General features: G+C 39.7%; 4 protein-coding genes across 8 annotated transcripts; 2 read left to right on the forward strand and 2 right to left on the reverse strand.

The window, feature by feature from the left end:
- Positions 1 to 14,156: 14,156 nt before the first annotated feature.
- LOC118743475 (probable proline--tRNA ligase, mitochondrial) lies at positions 14,157 to 15,999 on the forward strand. 2 transcript variants are annotated; one of them, XM_036476177.1, is made up of 6 exons: positions 14,157 to 14,277; positions 14,377 to 14,628; positions 14,684 to 14,945; positions 15,068 to 15,623; positions 15,681 to 15,846; positions 15,928 to 15,999. In XM_036476177.1, the coding sequence occupies exons 1-6, from the start codon at positions 14,185 to 14,187 to the stop codon at positions 15,970 to 15,972; spliced, it is 1,374 nt and encodes a 457-aa protein (XP_036332070.1). In that variant the 5' UTR covers positions 14,157 to 14,184; the 3' UTR covers positions 15,973 to 15,999. The 2 variants fall into 2 exon arrangements, with proteins under 2 accessions (XP_036332070.1, XP_036332071.1); XM_036476178.1 differs by having other exon boundaries at positions 14,186 to 14,312.
- An 18-nt stretch (positions 16,000 to 16,017) lies between these two features.
- On the reverse strand, positions 16,018 to 17,815 carry LOC118743477. 3 transcript variants are annotated; one of them, XM_036476182.1, is made up of 3 exons: positions 17,730 to 17,815; positions 16,339 to 16,594; positions 16,018 to 16,282 (listed from the first exon to the last, which is right to left on the reverse strand). In XM_036476182.1, the coding sequence occupies exons 2-3, from the start codon at positions 16,577 to 16,579 to the stop codon at positions 16,116 to 16,118; spliced, it is 408 nt and encodes a 135-aa protein (XP_036332075.1). In that variant the 5' UTR covers positions 16,580 to 16,594; positions 17,730 to 17,815; the 3' UTR covers positions 16,018 to 16,115. The 3 variants fall into 3 exon arrangements, with proteins under 3 accessions (XP_036332075.1, XP_036332076.1, XP_036332077.1); XM_036476183.1 differs by having other exon boundaries at positions 16,339 to 16,599; positions 17,730 to 17,801; XM_036476184.1 differs by lacking the exon at positions 17,730 to 17,815 and adding an exon at positions 16,669 to 16,751.
- On the reverse strand, positions 16,505 to 17,773 carry LOC118743476 (G patch domain and ankyrin repeat-containing protein 1 homolog). 2 transcript variants are annotated; one of them, XM_036476179.1, is made up of 2 exons: positions 16,669 to 17,773; positions 16,505 to 16,594 (listed from the first exon to the last, which is right to left on the reverse strand). In XM_036476179.1, the coding sequence occupies exon 1, from the start codon at positions 17,718 to 17,720 to the stop codon at positions 16,686 to 16,688; it is 1,035 nt and encodes a 344-aa protein (XP_036332072.1). In that variant the 5' UTR covers positions 17,721 to 17,773; the 3' UTR covers positions 16,505 to 16,594; positions 16,669 to 16,685. The 2 variants fall into 2 exon arrangements, with proteins under 2 accessions (XP_036332072.1, XP_036332073.1); XM_036476180.1 differs by having other exon boundaries at positions 16,581 to 16,599.
- Positions 17,816 to 18,181: 366 nt separating the features above from the next.
- LOC118743478 (baculoviral IAP repeat-containing protein 5) lies at positions 18,182 to 19,073 on the forward strand. The gene is made up of 3 exons (XM_036476185.1): positions 18,182 to 18,322; positions 18,396 to 18,575; positions 18,639 to 19,073. The coding sequence occupies exons 1-3, from the start codon at positions 18,224 to 18,226 to the stop codon at positions 18,759 to 18,761; spliced, it is 402 nt and encodes a 133-aa protein (XP_036332078.1). The 5' UTR covers positions 18,182 to 18,223; the 3' UTR covers positions 18,762 to 19,073.
- The last annotated feature ends 3,191 nt before the right edge of the window (positions 19,074 to 22,264 follow it).

Consider the following 22,264-nt stretch of genomic DNA (forward strand, 5'->3'; position numbering starts at 1 on the left):
GTAGCATATATTAATTATACATACATATGTATATATACAAATACTTATGTACATGCAAATACATACATATGTACGGTGACCATTAGTCGGCGTTCGCTATATTGTGATGGCACTCTTTGGATCTGATGTAATTTTCTTTCCCTCGACGAAATACTCAGATTCACCAAGGGGTTGGAAGAAGAGTAATAACTGCCACGAAGGACTTAAAAACAATACACTTATCAGAAAAAGGAACACGAAAGAATGTGAGTCAACGTAGGACTCAAGGAAAGATTAGACAAAGGTTTCCTTTTTCGATTCGATTTTATTCACTTAATTGCCGTTATCGACACTGACTTTATTACAGTACAGATACATCGAAGGGCATACATCGATGCATCCATTGCATAGGATCTTTCGATGTCACAACACAATATTTTATTAACAAAATTGTGCAAAATTTGAAATTAATTACTGCAACTGAGCTAATAATGCTTCTAAAGGAACTTTTTGGAACCATTTCAATTAGTTGGGTCTTTTTTATACGAATGTACTAGAGATTTCAGTTTTCCAAAAAACATCGGTGCATCGATGTATCGATACATCGACTATTTATATATCGAGTATATCGATACTTTTCCGACAACCCTATCTGTAGCTGCTACGGGGAGCCGCCGCAGAGTAGCAAGTCCCATAAAAGCAGGATTTTTGTCTAGCGGCTGGGTTTGGCTCAAAATGCTCATACGCGAGCTGCTTGCATTCACTGTGTGAATATCCGAAGTTCAAGACATACATATGTATGTATATAGATAGTAAATCTTATCCTTTATGCTCGTACTAGACTGCACAATGTAATAGTTTTGCCACCAGCACAAATGGCTGTTCACTTTGCGCATCATCGCTTAGTCCCCTTTCAGACACGTCAAGTCTTGCTTTCAAGTCTGCTCGTTCGTTGGTGAAGGAGGTGAGAAGAGAGTGGAAGAGTACAGATACCTCCGTACCGTCAATTCGTTTCAAGGACTTGAATTCAATTAAAGTTGACGCGTGTGGAAGCAAATAGAAAACACAAAAGAGAAGGCGAAAAAATTGCTTTCAAGACTTGACGTGTCTGAAAGGGGACTTACAACACCAACAGCAACTCCATCGACATCGCAGTCGTCGTCAACATCAACATCAACATCAATATCATTCTCTTGTCTATTGCTGAAGTGAAGTGCCCAGTAGATAGCTTTTTGCGGCAGCAATTGCCAGTGAACCACTTGTCGACTTTATTATTTATCACTTTTGTAGTGAACAACATGTTCGCTGTTGTTGTTGTGCAAATGTTGATGTCGCTCCCATTAAATCAATTTTATCCTCTGGATATCTATGTACGTCAGAGTAATGACACTTTTGTATTGTCATTGTTGCTACCAGCCAGGGCTGCCAATTTAGCTCTTTTCCCGTCAAATCTGGCTTTTTCGAAGTCCATTTAGCGGCAGGAAATGAGAATTTGAGGGAAATCCAGCTTTTTGAGAAATCTTTTGACGGATTTTTAGCCTTTTCCCTCACACAATATAGTACACGTACATGTATGTATTTTAAATTACCTGATAATTTCGATACGATTAAAAAAGTTAATAGGACTGTTCAGGATCTTATTCATAGGCTCTTGCATTTGCATATTCGTTGCATTTGTAAATTCACAACAATAAAATGCACACGGTTGCCATGGCAACAAGCATAAAATTTGTAAATGCAATTCCAACTGTAAGTCCTAGACCATTTCCACAACATCCTGAACAGCCCTAATCTGTTTACAGTAGGCAATGCTTACGCACATCGAATGAGATAGAAGACGTTCTAAAACATTTTAATTACGATAATGATATTATCGAAAAAATAGTAATTCAGAGGACTAAAATAGCTTTAAAATGTCTAAAGATGAGATGTCTAATGGAGGAAAGCCACCTATTGGAAAATATTAAAAAAAAAAATAATTATTTACTCACCATAGAACAAACCTTGCTTCAGATATATGATATAAATCGAGGTGGTAGCCTTCGTTCGTTATTTCTGTTTAAAAGCTATTTCCGTCCCCTTTCATTTGATACCAAATTTGTTTAATTTGGAAAAGCGGTTTGTTTGGAAACGGTTGTCAGGACACAACTTTTATTTCAAAACGACGTAAATCACAGTTTCAAACTCTATACAAAATTAAGGAAAATTCAACAAATTTTCATCAAAATTTCAACGTAATCTGTATGGGTATGCAGTTTTATAGCCCATACAATTTTAGTAATGAAGTGTAAAGCCCAAAATACAATAACGCAGTGGCAGTGGCAGCGGCAGTTTTTCGAAATCAGCTGTTTTTTTAGAAAGTGTGGTGTCCAATGAAGCGACTCACAATACAGCAGTGGTAGCTGGCAGTACCGCTCAGTTTGACATAAATAAAATGCAGCCAACTTCTGTGCATGTCACTGAAGCCTAAAGGACAACAACAAAAATGTAAACAAACAAAAGGAAATGTCAAAAAAAAAGCTGTAACTGACAACGCCGTATTGTATTTGCTGCGGCAGTGACTGCCAATATTAGCAGTAACAGCTGATTTTAAAAACTGTCACTGCCCCACTGCCACTGCGCTATTGTATTTTGGCCTTAAGTTTCAACCGGCTAAGAAATCGCGTGACTTTTGATATTTTTTTTTTTAAGACTGCTTTTCCGTTTTTTTTTTTTATATAACGACAAGTGAAATTTACAAAAACTAGCGTTGCTTTTTTGAAATATTGTTGCCTTTTTTAATAAGAAATTCTGGATTATATTGAAAAAAGTGCAAAAATTCGTCACAAAAAAAAAACATCTCAAAAATCAACGGGTTTTTTTAGCGGTTTGAAACTTGCCCTTTATTAGAGTAATACGATGCTTCCACTATTCGAAATTCGCTCTCTAAGTGATTCGCTAAGTAATTCGTGAATTACCGTGTTTCCACGACACACATTAGTAATTCGTTTGGCAGATCTAGTTCTTGTTCTTGTGTACTGCAAATATCGAAGATGGAGCTAAAATTTAAGTTATCATCAACAATTTTAATTTATATAGAGAATATTTTATTAATACTATTCTATAACTAGAAAAAGTGCCAGCAAATGGGGCCAGGCCGGTGAAAACTTCGATATATTTCCGATAAATATTAGAGAAGGCACCGATTCGTTCGTCATTCGCATAGTAATTCGATCTGATTTACCTACAAATGAGGTAATTCGCTCTCAAAATTTATAAATAAATAAATAAATAAATTTGGTATAGCGAATTACGTAATTCGGAAGGCAATTGGCAAGGCGAATTACGAATGAGAGAGCCAATTACGAATCGTGGTAACGCCGTATAAAATTGTATGGTTTTGGCTAAAGCTTGGGCGGTATTTTTATAAAAAAAAAAATAAATAAAAAATAATAATTTATCTCGATAAACATTACGAACATTCAAAAAAAATCAATCATTTTGGTTTGTTTCACTGTATTTTTTCTGGTTTTGTTTTGTAGGATTTAGCTTTTTTCTAGCGGGGTTTTATAAAAATCTGGATTGTTTACTCGAAAATAGTTGGCAGCACTGCTACCAGCAATCGCTGATGTTAACGATATACATGCATACATACATACACATATACTACTCCTCTCTTAGTTGATGGAGAAGTATGTAGTTGTTGTGTGCTGACTTAACAATTTTTTACACATTTAAGCTAGTCTTTAAATCACTCGTGCGCATCTACATATGTATGTATGTATGTACATAGGCAGCGAACAACAGGTGAACTGGTTTACCAACATGCGATCACAAAAACATCCCAGTGGGAAAAGATCAGGACAATGACTCGGTTTAAAATCTTCGGCTGCACATTACTCATTTACTTAGCGACATTGGCATGCATGTTTTCGCTCAATTATAGTTGACAATCCTTACGTAATAGAAAATTGTAGTGCATTAACCTTTTCCCGCTGGGTTAGCTTTCTAAATGTATAACGACGGCATTTTCGAAATTACTTCTGGAAAATTGGCTCTGCCCAATAGGTGGTTAGGCCTGACAAGTAGTCATCCCACTTCCCCGTACATTTTTCGAGGTTAAAGAGTTTCCTTACCTCTTTCCGGCGAACAGATGGTTGGAGTTCCACCATGGGTTTCTTTTTTTATTTTACCCATTTGTGTTGTCAGCCGGCAGCTTGATGCATAAGCTACGTTTATGGATATGCCTCTATTCATGGATGCCTCTAGGGAGAACTGCATGGTTGTGTGATCAGACATCGAGACCTCTTCGGAGACCCTCCAGCCTGAGATCAAATTATCAGCCCAGTTGTTCCCTAGCATAACATCCAGAACTTCCTCCCTTACCCTAGTTACAAATATATTCTTACAACCTAGATATCAAATGCTAAGTTCTTTACTTTGTATAAAGTCTACTAGTCTAGTAGCTCACCTCTTTTATTGGGGTTAGTGCTGCCCCACTGAACGTTGTGTGCGTTGGCATCACATGCAATAATCAATGGAAGGCGTAGCTTCTCACTATACTCTACCAGTCTTCTTATTTCCAACGGTGGCATGGCGTCACCTCCTGCGAAGTAGGCCGGTGGAAATATGAGTTCTCTTGTCTGTCCTTAGAGATCTGCAATTATTTTAATTGCCACCAGACCTCTAGTTAGGAACTCTGAAGAAGTAATTAACCTCCTTCTCTAGCCTTACACTAGCTCCAGCGTTAACACATGATAAGTCCCAGATTGCCCTATTAAATCTCTCCGTCACCCTTGTACACCCACGGCTCTTGGGGTAAAACAATGCCCAGATGCTCCTGCGGATCCAGCTACCGCATTATGGAGGTTAATCTGGGCGATTCTGATGAGTGGTGTGTTCATTTCTTCCTCTGGACCATCGGCTCATCTACCTCTGAGAGAGTTAGGTCCTCCGGTTCTCTGCCTGGGCTGTGAAGGTTCTGGCGTTCAGCCAGTTCCTCCAGCACCCTGGTGGAAGGCTGTAGAGCTGCTCGTCCGGTTGGCTCTGTCGTCGCAGTACCAGCTTCGGAGGTCTTATGCCTTTCTACGCGGTGCTCTTCGACCACCTTGTATGTTTCCTTTGCCATTGCTAAAGCAGCCGCGGATGTTGTACCACTGAAGGAATCTTCGTCGACAGCCACATTCAGCCTTAGGTAGCTGACCTCAACTTTTGACCTGACTATCCAGAATGATGTATTCAGGCTTTCGTTGTAAGGTCGCAGAAGAGCCAGTGCATATTCCTGGCCTCTCTTTATACTCCATGGGAGAAAGATGGTGAAATTGTAAGTTGGTGAGATTTCATCACCGCTTCTGGTGTACAGCGCTGGTCCTTCCCAACCGTTGACCGTCGGTACTGTGTGTCTCAGTGCCCAGACGCCCGTAAAGGCTAGTGGACGAATACATCCTTTCAGAACCTCATATGGGCCTTCGAAGTTCGAAATTGGACCTTTGGTAAAAAAATATTTTTGATTTGATTTGTGTGTGTAATTTTTTTTTTGTGCAAATTATATTACGGGTGCTATATGGGGTCAAAGGTCAAGTTCAAAATATTCTAAAAAAAATTGTTTTTAATTTTTCGAAGACCTGACCTTTGAACGCTTATAGCACCTGTAATATATGCTTTGACAAAAAAAGTTATATACCATTTATATAAGACCAAAGGTGGACCACATTTGTATTTTTACTTTTTTAGTTTTTTACATAGAATAATTAAAAATAATTGTTTACCAAAGGTCCAATTTCGAACTTCGAAGGCCCATATCTCGATTTCGGAGGCTAACTTCGAAAAACGGAGAAATCACTTTTTTACTTAAGACTCAGTCTCTCAAAAGAAGTTGGTTTGGTTCAATACCGAGCCAATGCTGTACAGTGTAATAATAATAATCTATATATCGATGGCTGAGTGGAAGATCAACCTATCTCAGCAGCCAGTTCAAAAACGCCCTATTTCATAATTTTATTGAAAAATACCCTATCTCAGAGTTTGGCTGAATAACATCCTATCTCAGAATTCGGTTCCAAAACGCCCTATCTCAAACGAAAATACATTGAGATAGGGCGTTTTTCAATCGGCAGCTGAGATAGGACGTTCTTCAATCAAATTCTGAATTAGGGCGTTCTTGAAAAATTTTCTGAGATAGGGTGTTTTCGAACTGGCTGCCGAGATAGGACGATCTTCAACTCAGCCATCGATATAGAAATGGCGAATTTTTTGTAATTTTTTCGCGATTAACTCGAAATTTTGAGGGTGTACGAGTCAAACGGATTTCACGTCTGTAGGTGGGTCTGGTTAGAAGCACAAGCCCCTTTTTTTGTGCCGGTGTTGTTATTATTGCAAATGTGTACGTAAGTAACGTATTTAAAGTGGAGTCTTCTAATCTTTAGCTGAACTTGTTACATACAAAACCTGCTGATGAAAAACATCTTTCGGTCTCAACACTTTTAGGCTCAACTGTCAAAATGTAGTTAATGACCCCTATCTCCTCCACTACAAAATATTTGAACTTCTTTTACCAGCACGTCGATTCGATTTGAGTAGATTGATTTAAAAAAAATAAAAATTATGTAAAACTCCCCGTTTCGCTTAAATACATTAGCGACGCTATGTGTACATTCATTTATATCTTCTCCAAAAAAGGCTCAGGCGGCATCTTACAAAAATCATACTTCAAAATTCATAAACAAGTTTTTACTATCAATTCGATATCCCAAGTTTTTCGGGATCCCAAACCCGGGATTTTCGGGACCTCAAGAACACCGGGAACCCGGGGGATGGACATTCCCAGTATGTATGTTTGTATGTATGTTTGTATGTATGTAAATGTTTAATAATGTTTTCAAAAAACGACGAACTCGTAGCTTACCTTTAGTTTAGTAAAAAACATTCGGCGAAACTGTTGTATTTTGTCAAATTAAGCTGCAGTTTAAAGTTTTCAAATATTCCAATTAAACAGTGTATTATGTATGTATGTTCACACATGCCATGCATAAAAATATTTTTTTTTAGTATCAAACAAATCACTTTACACAACACAATAGCATAAAATCGGATTTATTTATTTTAGCACAAAACTAGGTACCTAATTACTTTTCCTTCTCTCTAATTCATATTGTAAAAGGTGAACTTTTCGAGAATGACGACGTGACGACGTTTTTTCGAAAGGACAACGTTAATTCCCAAGAGCGAAGGGATATGCGCCGATTTTTTATGTTTTTAAATTTTGCTATTAGAATTTGAGTTGTTTTTGCGAAAGTGTCTCAACTCTCAAACTCAGACGCAACGGAATAACAACAAAAGATACGCATCGTGAATCAGCACCGTGTCGGGCAGCGAAGCGGGCAGTAGGCGGACCGATAAGATACTCGTGCTCTTTCGTATATATGTATAGATATGTATCTATGTATGTAGTTTAACAAACTCCCACAGTCCCCAGCAAATGTGGTGTATTCACACGATAATGCAGATAGTTCTTGTTTTGTTGTTGAACTTTTGTTGGACTATTGTTGTTGTTTTGTTTTTGTTTTGTCTTGGACGACCAATTAATTCACCACACTTGTAGTCAACAATTAGCGAGAGAGATATTAAAAAGCACACCACATTTGTCAGACAGAGCAGGAGCACGTTGCTTCTGCTTCTTCTTCTTCTTCGTGTCGCTCTCTCCCTCTTTTGCTGCTTTAATAGACGTGTGCTACTGGCTCCACCACCTACTTTTCCACATTCAATTCTCCTTCCACACACACACACACATACCTTCGCGCTTTATATCTGCTACGAACTTTTCATTTACGTTTTTGGCTTAACTTTTCCATTCGTTTTTTTGCACATTAATTAAATTTCCATATTTTCCACAATCAAAAAACAACAATTTAACGATTTATATCTTTATTTACACTTCCTCTTCCGAGATTCTGAGCACATTGCCAAACCAATGCGTCTTAATGGAAATCAATGTCGCCGTTTCTCTTCTGTCAACTTTTGCCACCTATCTAGTAGCTCGATTGCTCATCAGCATTTGCAGCTTTGCAGGTTGGGGAGGAAAGTGCGTGAGGTCACAACACACTTTACAAATTAATAAAAAGAAAATGCCTCTTTTGCACCTGAAAGTAGTGCTGAGGAGCGGATGCGCGTTAAAAAAATCCAAGTCACACAATGAATGCGATAACCAAATTGATGATGACGACGACAATGGCCAGGCCACTCTGATTACAACCGCGAACGCGCTCACTTCGATTGTAACTGACAAAAGCTAATTCACCTCGCCAGTTCGGCTTGATACTACGAGCAAAGCGAATGAATCAAGTTGAGGCCACGAAAACGAGCAAGCACTACTACTCGCTAGCTAACCGCTTGCCCACCCCACTTCTCCAAAACAAATGGGAAATATTTGCAAATAGCAAACAGATCCGATGAATATAGCCGATCGACGACCAAGTGGTGGAGGATGGTAACAATCAGTGTTGCCACGGACATCTTTTATTTTCCTAGCAAAATTTTTTTAAGTTTTTAAAATTTTTTTTTTAAAAGAAGTTAGTCCTGTCGTTTCGTTTAAACCATTCATGTCCCGGAATCCACCACAGCGTTATGCTATTATGAACTCCCAGGTAGTTCAAAAGAGTTACACAGCTGTCCACAAGCCGTGATGCCGTTTTAAAAGAGTCTAAGGCCTTTAACCCTGCCTGGCTATCCGACATAATACCGCACACACATTTGCTCTTCTACGAAGACTTCCGCCAGTAATATCGTTGGGTATGTGTCGATTGGCAGACTTTCTTGGTATCCTGATCCAAGTATGCCTGCCACAGTACTCCCGGCAGCCGTACGGCGCTCCAGCAGGCCTTTTTTCAGTCAGAATAAACAAAGGAGTAATGAGTGTAATGACACCAAGGTGCGCATAGCTACTGTTATGGCAACTCGGACCAGCCGGTGCAGTTGCTCAATGTGGCACCTACCACAATGTGAAACCTACCAAAATCCAATCTATGGAAATAATGGAATAAATGGAAATAAACGTACCAGTTTTCGTAGGAAAAGCGTATGTATGTGTGGCAACACTGGTAACAATCGTGTACATATATCGTCGTTTAAAGTACAAAACCGCGTAACTGACATTGGCTGCCAAAAATTGGATTTGCTCACACAAGCTCTTGGCTCAATCCTTATCCATTCGTCCTGAAATATACTAGCCAGAAATGCGATTGCTTTATAAAAATGTTTGCATTTGGTTACAATTAACCGGTCATTTAAGTGCAAAAGGTACGAAGTGACTTATGCCACTTTAAAAATAAGCGGTTCCTATGCACATTCAACGTTCTCTGCATATATGTATGCTATGTACATTTGTATCTTCCTACATATGGATATACATACATACATATGTAGATATATGCATGTACCCTGCAGGAAAACCGCGGACTATTGAATCAAATTTCTAGTTCCATACAAGGTCTTCATCGCCAAAAACGAACCAGTCCGATAGTAAGTAGATCCCCACCAGTTCAAAGTCAAACTCTTAAAAAAACTATTTTATTTCTCTTTTTTCATTAGAAATCTATATTTAAAGTGACGAATTTAGAGCTGATTCGGAATTATAGAAAAACGGACGCAGAACGAACTGGATCTTATCTGTCGAATTTAGAAATAGTTCGAAACTATCGAGAAAGGGATGCAGCGTGGGGCTTGTTTAGTTTACATAGATATGTGTTTAGCGGCTTTTTCGTTCAAATGCACTTTCATTCTGCACTTCGCAGATGCTATTTCATAGTTTGGTAATACAAAACAAAACTTTGTGTTAACATATTAACATCTTGGAGCCGTCTGGAATCTAACCAATAACAGCGAGCACCTCTGCAAAGTCAAAGGTATGTAAACGTATATTTCTTACAATCATTCAAACAAATTTAATTTCAAATTGAAAAAAACATTTCTTTGAAAATAATTTAAAATCGCACACGGAAGAACGGAACCGAACAGATTATAATACTTTTTTTCTTTCGTCTGGCGATTTTAAAACAGGTTCGGAACTATAGAATTTAGAACTAGTTCGGAACTATCGAAAAAGGGATGCAGCGGGGGGGCAATTGACACTTCCTAGGACATTGCCATGTTAAATTCGTGCTGGGTCTAAACGTACTACAGGCGCACCAGTTCAGAACTAGAGATAAGAGACATAAAATGTCAATAAGATTTTTTTTTTACTTTTGTACTTGTAAATTCTTCCATTTTGCTGCATGCGGGGCATTTCTGCCATGGCAGATCTGTAATCCGTGATCCGGAAACGGGATTCTGACAATCGCTACGCAAAATTTTTGTAGCCAGTATTCTCTCAAATCAGTTGCAGCATAAAATAATAACAGATGTATTATCTTATCTGCCAAATCCGGCAGTATGAGAGACATGTAACTAGACGTTGCGTATTGTCTTGCTCAATTACTGGTCTTTTGGAGATTTTTGGATATCAAAATTAGTAACGAATTCGTAAGGATCTATCCATTTTTCCGTGAGGAGGTACTTGACATCACTCTCAGCAACAGACTGGCCAGTCCTCTGATCGTTCAGTGGTGGGTCTCATCCGAGCCCTCACTGTCGGATCACAGGATTATCCGATTTGCACTGGGAGCTGAGGTTCTGACAGGTCACCCAAAGAGAAACCCCAGGTAAAAAGGCTGGGGTAAATACGAAGAGGTACTGAGGTTGAACCTAACCGCAATAGAGGCACAAGATAGAGAGGTGGATTGTATGGAGTTAGAGGAAACGGTCAACAAGCTGAACGGCACTATTCTGGATGCCTTTACCTCCAAGCTGCCCCGTGTCAAAGCCAAAGGGGAAAGCTTAGCCTCCCTGGTAGACACGGGAACTCTCAGTTCTTAGGAAAGAGGTGCGGAGACTTTTCAACAGGGCAAATCGCACCGGGGACTGGGAGGAGTACTCCGTCAGTCTGACAAAATACAATAAGGAGATTAGGAAGGCCAAGCGTAGCAGCTTCAGGACCTTTTGTGAGAACATAGCATCTACTCCAGCAGTTGCTAGGCTGCATAAAGCCTTAGCGAGAGACAAACAGGGACCAGGCTGGCTATTAGGCTACCTAATGGGGCTTTTTCAGGTACTGAACAGAAAAGGGCACTCGCCCTACTGTCGGCCCACTTTCCGGACGCCATTACCACCGCCGGGCATACGTTGTTCCGTGCGTTCAGGCCATCCCCACCGGACTGGAAGTTGGCTAAAAGCCTTATAAACCGGCAAACAGTGCGGTGGGCTCCGCACTCCTTCGAACGGTACAAGGCCCCTGGGGTGGATGGTGTATGTCCGGCGCTGCTGAAGCAGGGCGGGGAGCTCTTACTTCCACATCTTGTGGACATTATGAGGGTCAGTCTAGCACTGGCTCACATTCCCAAGGTGTGGCAGAGGGCCAGGGTTATCTTTATCCCGAAGGTAGGTAAGAGGGATTACTCTCTCTCCTCTACTGTGGAGCTTAGTTGTGGACGAACTCCTACAGATACTTACTAACGAGAGCGTCCGTTGCCAAGGGTACGCGGACAACATAGTGATTATCGCTAGAGGGAAGTTCGCAAGTACTCTCTGCGACATCGTCCAAAGAGGACTTAACCTTGCAAAAAGGTGGTGCGCAGACGTAGGTTTAAATATCAACCCTTCTAAGACAGCCATAGTCCCCTTCACCAAGAAACGAATTCTCCAGGGGATGAGGAACTTGACCTTGGACGGGGTCGTAATCAGTGTCGCCACAAAGGTTAAGTATCTGGGGCTTACCCTGGACTCCAAGCTTCTGTGGAGGGCCCATGTTGATGCGGTCACCTCTAAGGCCACGAGAGCGATGATGTTGTGCAAACGTCTAGCGGGTAAATCCTGGGGGTGCACTCCGAGGATCCTCAGATGGATGTACACCATGACTGTGAAACCAATAGTGACTTATAGTGCGGTGGCTTGGAATTCCAGGACTACTATGGGAACGGTTTGGCAGACCCTCTCTAAGATTCAACGTCTTGCATGTGTTTGCATAACGGGAGCAATGCGCACATGCCCGACGGCAGCGCTGGAGGTAATGCTGGAACTCGAGCCACTGCATCTCTCAATTGAACAGGCTGCAAAGCGAACCCTACTTAACTTTGCGAGGGAGGGCTTCGGCAAAGGCAAGGTGAGACAAGCTAGGTACCCAGCTCGCCTGGCTTTGTTCCCCAGGGACGATATTAACAAAGAGGTGGTCTTCAAGAGAAATTTCAGGACCCACACTTATAACAAGGCGACCTGGTGTACCTCTATTATGGAGAGTCACATACAGGCGAGCATAATACAGTGGTACACTGATGGCTCTAAAACACCCGCGGGGATTGGAGCAGGCGTGTATGGCCCTAGGCTGAAGATTTCGGTGCCCCTGGGAACTTTTCCTAGCATCTTTCAAGCGGATGTCTACGCCATCAGTACGTGCGCTGAGATCAACATTCGTAGGAACTATAGGAACGAAAGGATACGTATACTAGGTGATAGCCAGGCGGCACTGAGGGCCCTCTCATCATTCGAGATCAAGTCCTCCTTGGTTTGGGAGTGTGTCGAGAGGCTCAATGCTCTGGCAGAAGTCAACGATATCCAACTAATGCGGGTACCAGGGCACATGGGATTGCAGGAAATGAGGAAGCTGATCATCTGGCCAGAACGGCCGCTTCCTCGACCCCGATAGGACCTGAGCCCTTTCTGGCCGTAGGAACCAACAACATAAAGCAAATGCACAGAAGAGACAACAGCAAACTGAGGGAGCTACACTGGCTTGGCACCATGGGCCAACGTCAGGCGAAAAGCTTATTGGGCGATTACAATCTGTCAAGATACAGGCTTCTCAAGGATCTCCCAAAAGAGAAACTAAGAATTATTACAGGTTTTATGACGGGCCACTGTAGGCTCAGAGGGCACCTGCATAAACTATGTATCTGGTCCAGCGACCTGTGTCGCTTTTGCGATGCAGCCAAGGAGACTTCTCTAAACCTCCTTATGGAGTGTGAGATCGTTGCACGCAGGAGGTATTGGAGCATAGGGCACGTCTGGCCAAGAGAGGAGCACATACACTCACTGTCCCCGGGGTCTATTATGAAATTTATAGACACACTGGGGCTGGTTGATGTGTTGTGATGAGCTAGGGGCACAATAGACTTACTGGTCGCAGTGCCATAACCAACCAACCATTTTTTTTTATCTAAGGATCTCTATACCCTTAAGCTTCTGTATGTTTCATTGGTGAGATCTAGGTGCGAATACGCGTCCTTCATTTGGCAACCCTATCAGTCCGTCTACTCAAACAGGACTGAAAGGATCCAAAAAGTTCTTATAAAATTTGCCTTGCGTTTCCTGAGGTGAAAAGCATTACGTCAAAAAGTTTTTATAAAATTTGCTTTGCGTTTCCTGAGGTGAAAAGCATTACGTCAAAATGATGTGTTTGTTGTAATTCATACCAATGACAGAATTGATATCCGCTGTAGTGTAATTTTTTACTTATATACGGCTAACACCATCTTGTTCAATACGCCTTAGATCTACCCTTCAAAATTATGACCTTCAAACAATCTGGCAGCACAATTTAGTTTGTTTTTAAATTTATCGATTTATTTTAGCATAGTTATCGGCCACTTTCAGCTGTTCAATAGTGATGTGCTGAGTATTAAGTATTGATCGATATTCGGTACCGATTTAAAAAGTATTCAACACTCTCGATACTCGGTACTGAAACATTTAAGTTTCGAATAAAAGCGCACATAGGCCAAAAATATGGAAAAAACGGTTCAGGAGGGACTCGCCTATGAAAACCCGAATGTAGGAGCCAATAAAGCTTTTAATACTGATTCAAATCAAAGATGTATGTATATATGTCGGTTCGAAGCCATAATGCAGAGAAACTCTTGCGGGTTTGTTAATGTATGATATGAAATATTTTTACGCCAACAAGTGTGGTATCGATCCGAAACTTGTCGCCAACTGGTAAAACATTTTTCTTCAAGTTCAAGTGTTTTAGCCGATATCATATAAATTTGTAATGAAGGTATTTTTCAAAACTTAAATGCATATAACCGCGAAGGTTTAAGGTAAAGAATCGGTATCGGGTACCGAAAAGGAAGTATTGGGTACCGAAATCTTTTCTAAGTATTGGGTACCGACAATTCAGCACATCACTACGGTTCAATTGCTATGGAGCGAATCTCGAGATTGTTTTGGCCGGTAGTTGTAGTACCTAAAAATGCAGTTGTTAAAAACGTGGAAGGAGTATCCAGAAGCCAGAAGGTAGCCAAACATGAAAAGAAATATTAAATCACCAAGTAAAGGAACTAATTTATACGTATATGACTATCTATGTATATGTGTATCTATCTATCTTTTAAGCTTTTAACCGAATTGGGTTTTGTTAAGCCAGCACATAATGGCACCTATCAGCTCATGCCCATGGCGCAGCGTGTGCTTGACAAGTGTGCCGATTTGGTGCGCCGGCGTATGAGATCTGTGGGTGGACAACAAATATCAATGCCGGTGTTGACGCCCTCGGAACTTTGGAAGAAGTCCGGGCGGTTAGATGGTGATATAACCGAGTTCTTCCTATTGGAGGATCGGCACAAAAAACAATTTATCTTGAGCCCTGTAAGACGGCATTAGTAATATATACATTCAGAGATTTATCCACTATCTTAAATAGACGCACGAAGAAGCAGTAACCGGTATGTTGGCATCTATTGCACCGATTTCTCATAAACAATTGCCCTTACGTCTATTCCAAATCGGACCGAAGTTTCGAGACGAATTGAAACCTCGCTTTGGCTTGATACGATCAAAGGAGTTCATTATGAAGGATTTATATACGTTTGACCGTAATGCCGCAACAGCTTTGGAGACATACAACCAGCTGACAGTCGCATACGACGCATTATTTCAGCAACTGGAGGTGCCATTTGTAAAAGGTACATATCTAAATGAGTAATTCCATAAAAAAGTAATTTTAAGTTTTTTAATGCAACTCCTTTAACAGAGCCTTTGTTTAACGTTTTTTTTTTCTTTATATTCTATCCTTTTTCGAGAAAAGTTAAAGCTGCTACTGGCATGATGGGAGGCAGTTTGTCACACGAATACCATTACCTCGCTAACTCTGGCGAGGACCAGCTTATAAAATGCAACACTTGTGACTATGCAGCGAATGTTGAAACAACAGGAGAAACAAATGATAGCAAAATCTGTCCATTCTGCAATTCCCCTGAAGTTCAACGAGTACGAGGAATAGAAGTGGGCCACACGTTTGTACTTAATGATAAGTATTCTCGACCGCTGAAAGCGACATTTCTGCAAGAGAACGGAAAACCAGAATATCTTGTTATGGGCTGTTATGGTATTGGCATCAGCCGACTAGTAGCAGCTGCGGTAGAAGTTCTTTCAACGGAAAGAGAACTGCATTGGCCTACGCTTCTGGCTCCTTTCGATCTGTGTATCATAGGTGCGAAACAGGGCAGCAAAGAAGAGAAGGTAGCTCATGAAATAGAACATCAGTTCTGCCTTTCGCTCAACGGGGTTTGTTCTGACGAGGAGGTGCTCATTGATGACCGAAACTATTTGACAATTGGAAAGAGGCTTATGGAAGCAAAAAAGTACGTACGAATAGCAAATTATTTGTGTGCATATTTACTTAATTATATGAAATGTAGAATGGGTTATCCCATGATCGTTGTGATCAGCGGCAAATCAGATGGAACAGCGCCAAAGTTAGAGCTACATTTGAAGCATGCTACAATGGAAGTTGAGCTAAGTGAAGCACTGTCTGTAATTTCCCAATACACGAGACGTAAACAGAAGCTGTACAGCATAATCTCGGTTTGTAAAAATGCATAGCCTACGGAATCATATTAAAATTTTCTAATACATCTCTTACACATATTTCTCTGATATTTTTAGGAATCTAACCAAAGTCTTAATATAAGTAAAGCATCGTTTGGTTAACAACTCTTATAAAATGTAGAAAAATAATTATTCTATTGGAAGATGTTTATTTAATTTTTTTATTCAAATCTTAAGTCTGATACCAAAATTTATGTTCTGCTAACCATAGTATAGAGCATATTTGCTTATAGTAATGTAGTTATCTACAGAATTGGCAAATTTGATTTGAGCGCTGCAAACTCTTTTCGATCAAGCGCCTTCAGACTTGTGCCAGAGTATGGTGAAAAATGTTCTAAATCGCGATGCTTGTTGACCAATATCTTTTGGCCGGAAGTGATAATATTAATTTCCCGTTGAATTTGGATTTGATCTACGAAAGAGTTAAAATATTAAGACAACTTTTTTGTATTCGATTTCTTAATTCACCATTTTTTAAAAGTTTCAAAGCCCTCTCTCGTTCTAACTTAACCAGCATGCTGCCTACAGTAATCCAAACTTTTTTTTCGCCATTTTCCGAACTTTTTTCCACCTCCCGTATCGCCTCTCGTGTTTGTTGTCTTCGCTTGTCAAGCTCTACCAGCTCCTGTTTGTTAACCAGTATTTTGTCAGCCAACTCTTCTGTTGAATTTATGATTTCAACGACTTTTTGCTCATCGCTCTTAGGCATGTTTGTGATGATTTACTGCACTACATGTGAATATACATATGTAAATTTCGTGTTATTAATGAGTCCTAGCCACACAACTGCATCCTAACCAATTATGTTCCCTTCATCAGCTCAGTTCTTTCCGCAGACGTCGCTCGCGTTTCCATTCTCGTAATTTTTCTGAACGAATATCGTTACGTGAACGCTTTTTCTTCGTAGGCAACACGCTTGAATTATTGTGTTTCACTGCTTCCAAATCATTTGCACCAAAATGGGTTATACGCGCAGGCTCTTGATCGGTTCCGAGCCCTGTTCGTTTCTTCCGTATTACGGTTTTAATGGGATATAACCTGCCGTCTTTTGTTGGCCCCAGTCCGCTTTCCTTATCCCAACCTTGTTTTACCATCAATTGTAGACCACGATTTTTTGAAGAAATATTGAATTTATCCAGCTTGTGTTTGCTGTTAGTGGACTTCGTATTAAATTGGTGAAGTGTGGATGTTTGATGTTGAAGACGAGTTGTATCCGAGAAAGTTTGAGCGCAGATGGAGCAATAAAAAGCCTGAGTTGGATGGTCAGAAGGACTGGGTTTTTGATCAACCCTCGATATTTCAAATTCCAGTCCTCTTTTCAATAAAACTGCAATGTCTTCGTGGCCTTTTTGCTTTGCGATATCAAGAGCTGTCCTTCCACACTTTTCTTTTATGTTTTTGTCAGCGCCCAACTGTAGCAGCATTCGAACTGCATTTTTGGCTCCCTCACAAGCAGCCATCATAAGAGCAGTCCATCCAAACGTATCACAAGCATTGACATCATTGGGCTGATAATCAAACCTCCCTAATTCTTCTATGTTATTCGAAGTCGCGAATCGAAAAAATTTAACGCGATTAAATTTTAAAGATTGGCCCTTTTTGCTGATTGATTGGCAACCAACCGGTAGCGTAGTGATAACTGATTGGTTGCTCGTAAATTTATCTGTTAGTTCCTCATAAAACTTTTGCACTTCCACGCCGTCCATTTCACATGGTAGAGAACTTTGGTGTTGGTCTTGATTAGCTTCATTGCTCTGCAATTCTAGCCCACGAACGAAACGTTTTAGCGGAAAGTTTACCCTAGCCAGTGCCCACCAGTTAGGATGCAGCTGTGCATCTCCTGATTCCATTATAATTACCCAGAAAACTTTTCATATAACAAAAAATTGCAATGTTTACGACAGGCTCTAATAATAAAGTAAAAATGGTTTTTAGAGATTGGAAAACTGTTTGTTACAATTTTATCGTTGTGGAAACATCGATATCAAAAATCCAAAATCCCTCCATACCAAAAAAAAAAGTTGTATGAAAAAAAAATACAGTTTTAGTGGAATCTTTTCAACAATAGAAGAAAAAGGATTCATAGAAACTTGAACTTATTAACAAATGACAAAATCTGGTATTATTTGATCAGAATGCTATTGCAATAATCCATCTTGTACGAACATTCCCATAACTGTCGCAACACATTATTTTCCCGAAATCCCTCAATTTGTACATCACTCAAAGCTGAATTTTGTAAAAACGCTCTTGATTTAATTTTGACGTTTGCTGTCAAAAAAGACCGCTTTTGAATGTTTAAAAGCAGCACAAAAAGCCATTGCGGAAAAGAAAATAATTTTTATTGCAATAAATGGACTACTCAAAGTTTGGGAACATGATGGAGAAGAATCGAATAGAGAGTTTCAAGAAGTGGCCCTTTGACGATAGCAGCGCATGTAGTATTAAAAAGGTACGAATTCTTTACAAAGTAATAAGTCGCGCCCTTCTCAAGCTTCTTTCTTCGCTTCTTTTTTATGAGTTAGATGGCCGAGGCCGGATTTTACTGGAGCGGCAACGAACGGGAACCAGATACAGTTACATGCTATGTTTGCAACAAAACTCTCGATGGTTGGGAGCCAACTGATGACCCTTGGAAGGAGCATGCAAAGCATGCACCACAATGTAATTTCGTGAAGTACGGCCGAAAGGAAGCAGAACTGACAGTAGGAACAGTTGTTTGGATTCCAATCTAATAAGCAATAACTCTATCCTTTTATTAATTTCAGGTGGACGAGTTTATCAAATTATTTAGTGCTGCCGTCAAAGGAAGTATGGAGCAAAACTTAAATAAAGTAATGGACCAGTTTAGAAAGTGGGCTGAAAACGAAAAGGAGAAACTTGGCAAATAAAAGATTTATATCAGGCATGTTCTGCAAATCGTACGATTTTAAATCGGTGCGATTTACAAAATCTATTTCGGAGGATTTATAACAAAGAGGGAATAATTTTGGCGCTAAATCGATGGGCATAACGTAAATGATGTGTTTCTATCAGTTTCCATTTGAATCATTTAATACTTTGATTAAAAATATACAACAATACTTTGCAAATCGCACCGATTTGAAATCGTACGATTTGCAGAACATGCCTGTATATCGTGTTTCTTAATAGGGTTAGTATTTAAGTTATTAGATTAGAAATAAATTATGGAAAAATAAAGATTACTACAATTGTTGCGAATCAACAGACTCATTTGTCCGCGGTGCTCCGAAATTCGAATTTCGTTCTGAAGTGTCAAAATTTATTTGAGAAAATTTAGAAGTGTAAACTAAAATGAGATCAGTTGTTTTAATAATTGTTTTAATCAATAATGAGCATAAAATAAATGAAAAAGTGAGGTGAGCAATTTTGTGTGATCGCAGCAATCCCATATAATTAACAGACTGCGTAAATAGTATGCAAAAACTGTTCTTTTCTTTTGCTATTTCAAAGAAATCCTCCAATAGCTAACTCCCAGGGAGTAGCATTTTCCCCGAAGGAGGAAATTTGAACTTCGAAAAAGCTGTTTGACACTTTTTTGAGAGCCCAATTCCGCCATTTAATCACGCCCATTGCGGGAGTCGTGTCGAATAAAAGTCGTTCATCCTAATTGCGAAAGTCGTGCCGAATTCAAGGTGGTGTTGATGGCGAATTGAGATTTTCGCCGCGGTACTTATTAATGTCAAAATAATGTGTTTGTTGTAAACAAGGCGAATTCGTATTACAACAAACACATCATTTTGACATTAGGAAGTACCGCGGCGAAAATCTAAATTCGCCATCAACACCACCTTGTATAAATTCGGCTTGATTTTGACATTAAGTACCCCGGCGAAAATCCAAATTCGCCATCAACACCACCTTGTATAAATTAGTCTTGATTTTGACATTAAGAAGTACCGCGGCGAAAATCTAAATTCGCCAGTAACACCACCTTGAAGGCGAATTTATACAAGGTGGTGTTGAGGGCGAATTTAGATTTTCGCCGGGGTATTTCCTAATGTCAAAATTATGTTTGTTGTAAACAAGGCGAATTCATATTACAACAAACACATTAGTTTGACGGCGGCAAAAGTCTAAATTCGCCAGTAACACCACCTTGTATAAATTCGCCTTGCCCCATTTACTGCGATATGTCGAAGGTTTGAAGAAATCGTCAAGCTCCAAAAGTTTGTTGTGGAGTTGCTTGCCTGAAAAGCCTAAACGGCCTCGAAAACCGCAACGCATGAAAAACCTGCTATGGAGATTTAGCTTTAAATTTTTTTTCACTCACGTTCGGGAATGCAACTCTGATTATTTGGCTTCATAAAAACCTTAACCCACCGAACCATTTGTTATCTGCATATTCGCTTTCCCATTTGATTTTTGTTTAGCTCACTAGTTTTGTATGGTGCTACAGTGTTGAATAAGTTGTAATTGACGTCTCCTTTATACACATACATATGTTTGCTTATTGGTGTAACTAACATCAGACAAATTCCCCAGAGTTTTTGTGGAATAATGCTGGTGACAGCCCTTGGCCAGATATAAATCTGGGACGTTCCAGTTACGTAGCCCCGACTGACGTAGGAATGTGAAACTGACATACGTTTGCTCAATCCGCTTGCTTGTCTGCTCACATCATAATTTTTACACACTTCAGCTGATAAGTCGCAGGGGAGCGCTACCATTGATCAAAACAAATTGTGCGTTGGACTTGTCCAATCGAAAGTGATTGGAAAATGTAAGAAGTGATAATAAGGAAATAAATCTTTAAGAAAAAATAATAAAAACAGAAAAATAACAAAAAAGACATATGGAAAGCGAAGACAATGCAGCAAAGTCATAAAGCATTATAAAATCCAAAAATAGAGATGGAAGGAAGAGCGTGCGTGTGAAAAGGAAGAAGCGATGTTACGAATTCGGTGTGAATTTTTAATAATCGTCTGATTATGAAAGAGAAAAAGAGGCCGCAAAGTGGAAAAAAGTGTGTGATGAACATTGTAACAAGAAGAAGGGGAAGTAAAAGTGGAACAAGAAACATGAAAATCAATAGGTTTCGTGTTTAAGCGTACGGCAAAAACGTGTGAATGCGACAGCTATAGAACACAATGGATAACGAAAATGGCGACAAGAGACGAACGAGCGTACGAACGAATACTATACGAAAACGACTGCGATATGGCGATGAATTGGGCTGTGAATGACGCCAAGAGGTGCCAGATGTGTAAACCTTGCATCATATTGAGTATTTGGATAAATTCCTCAATTGTATGGAAATTATTACAATACTTAAGAGTTAGAATTAGGGTCAGTTTTTCAGTGCACGGCCGTGGTTTAAACGAAGTTTAAACGCCCGATCTGGCTGGTTTAAACTAAGATCAGCCTGCTGTTCAATTCAAACTCGGTTTGCTTAATCTAATATTAAACTGTCACCGAAAAACTGGCCCTAATTGTTGCAAATTTATCCAAGGCGATATCATTAAAATTGTTTAGACTGAAAATTGTTTTACGCTAATATTTGGAAAAGTAAATTTTTTTATTTATTAGTGGAATGACCATCGAACCTAATTTACATGCGAGAAAATCTACTCATTTTGATTAGGGATATTTTTATCGTTTACATCTGGCATACCTATCATGGCGGGCGAACGACAAGCGAACGAACGACGTGAAAAATCCATTTTCTAATTATTCCAAATTCCTCTTTAGCAGCGAATTCCTTCGTGTCTAGCATTGCGTTGGACGACTGAAAAGCTGGAAAGCTTAGAAAACTCTGTTAAAAACTCGAAACACACAGAAACAACAACAAGTGTTTAAACAGTGAAGAAATAATGACGCGAAAATTATAAGCGAAAAAATACTGCGCGTAAAACATTCAGACTTCCACATATTCGTACAAAGTGCAACATAGAGCAAGGCGATTGATTGTGTTGAAAATTTTGTGTTTGTTAAATTGAAATCATACGTCAGTAGTTGCCTCCTTAATTGGTATTAAATATTTGGGGCTTTTCTATTTGCATTGACATTTATAAAGCCGTTGCTATTTATAGTAGAACATTTAGTGCACATCGTGTACAACGGCAAAAAGTGAATCGGAACCAAATCTGCATCCCGTGGCTTGAAGAAAATTATGCAAAAAGACAACCCCCGAGTGCAGCGACGTAACAGTTGGCAGCGAAATTGAACACACAAATACGTCTAGCTTCACTAATTAATTGTCAGCCAGCGAGGGCAGAATAAAAGGGAGTAGAGGGAATTGATAAAAATCGAGAATCGGCAAAAGGCAAGTGGCATGTTTATAATAAGGAACCGGCTTGGTTACATTACAAAATATCTACATTTAGCCACTAAGAAATATGTATTGCTTCTTTTGTTTTTATGCAGTATACCA

This window comes from Rhagoletis pomonella, unplaced genomic scaffold (assembly GCF_013731165.1).
Source record: "Rhagoletis pomonella isolate Grant_MI unplaced genomic scaffold, Rhpom_1.0 Rhpom_scaffold_00007, whole genome shotgun sequence".
NCBI classification, from domain to species: Eukaryota; Metazoa; Arthropoda; class Insecta; order Diptera; family Tephritidae; genus Rhagoletis; species Rhagoletis pomonella.

What these genes read in the sequence shown, in the direction of transcription:
- LOC118743478 (XM_036476185.1), top strand. Translation starts at nt 18,224, where the DNA reads ATGGACTACTCAAAGTTTGGGAACATGATGGAGAAGAATCGAATAGAG. An exon ending in GCGCATGTAGTATTAAAAAG is followed by an intron (nt 18,323 to 18,395) that starts GTACGAATTCTT and finishes TTTATGAGTTAG; the next exon opens with ATGGCCGAGGCCGGATTTTA. An exon ending in GAAAGGAAGCAGAACTGACA is followed by an intron (nt 18,576 to 18,638) that starts GTAGGAACAGTT and finishes TATTAATTTCAG; the next exon opens with GTGGACGAGTTTATCAAATT.
- LOC118743476 (XM_036476179.1), bottom strand. Translation starts at nt 17,720, where the DNA reads ATGGAATCAGGAGATGCACAGCTGCATCCTAACTGGTGGGCACTGGCT.
- LOC118743477 (XM_036476182.1), bottom strand. Translation starts at nt 16,579, where the DNA reads ATGCCTAAGAGCGATGAGCAAAAAGTCGTTGAAATCATAAATTCAACA. An exon ending in TTTGAAACTTTTAAAAAATG is followed by an intron (nt 16,283 to 16,338) that starts GTGAATTAAGAA and finishes ACTCTTTCGTAG; the next exon opens with ATCAAATCCAAATTCAACGG.
- LOC118743475 (XM_036476177.1), top strand. Translation starts at nt 14,185, where the DNA reads ATGGAGCGAATCTCGAGATTGTTTTGGCCGGTAGTTGTAGTACCTAAA. An exon ending in AGGCTTATGGAAGCAAAAAA is followed by an intron (nt 15,624 to 15,680) that starts GTACGTACGAAT and finishes TATGAAATGTAG; the next exon opens with AATGGGTTATCCCATGATCG. An exon ending in AGCTGTACAGCATAATCTCG is followed by an intron (nt 15,847 to 15,927) that starts GTTTGTAAAAAT and finishes TGATATTTTTAG; the next exon opens with GAATCTAACCAAAGTCTTAA.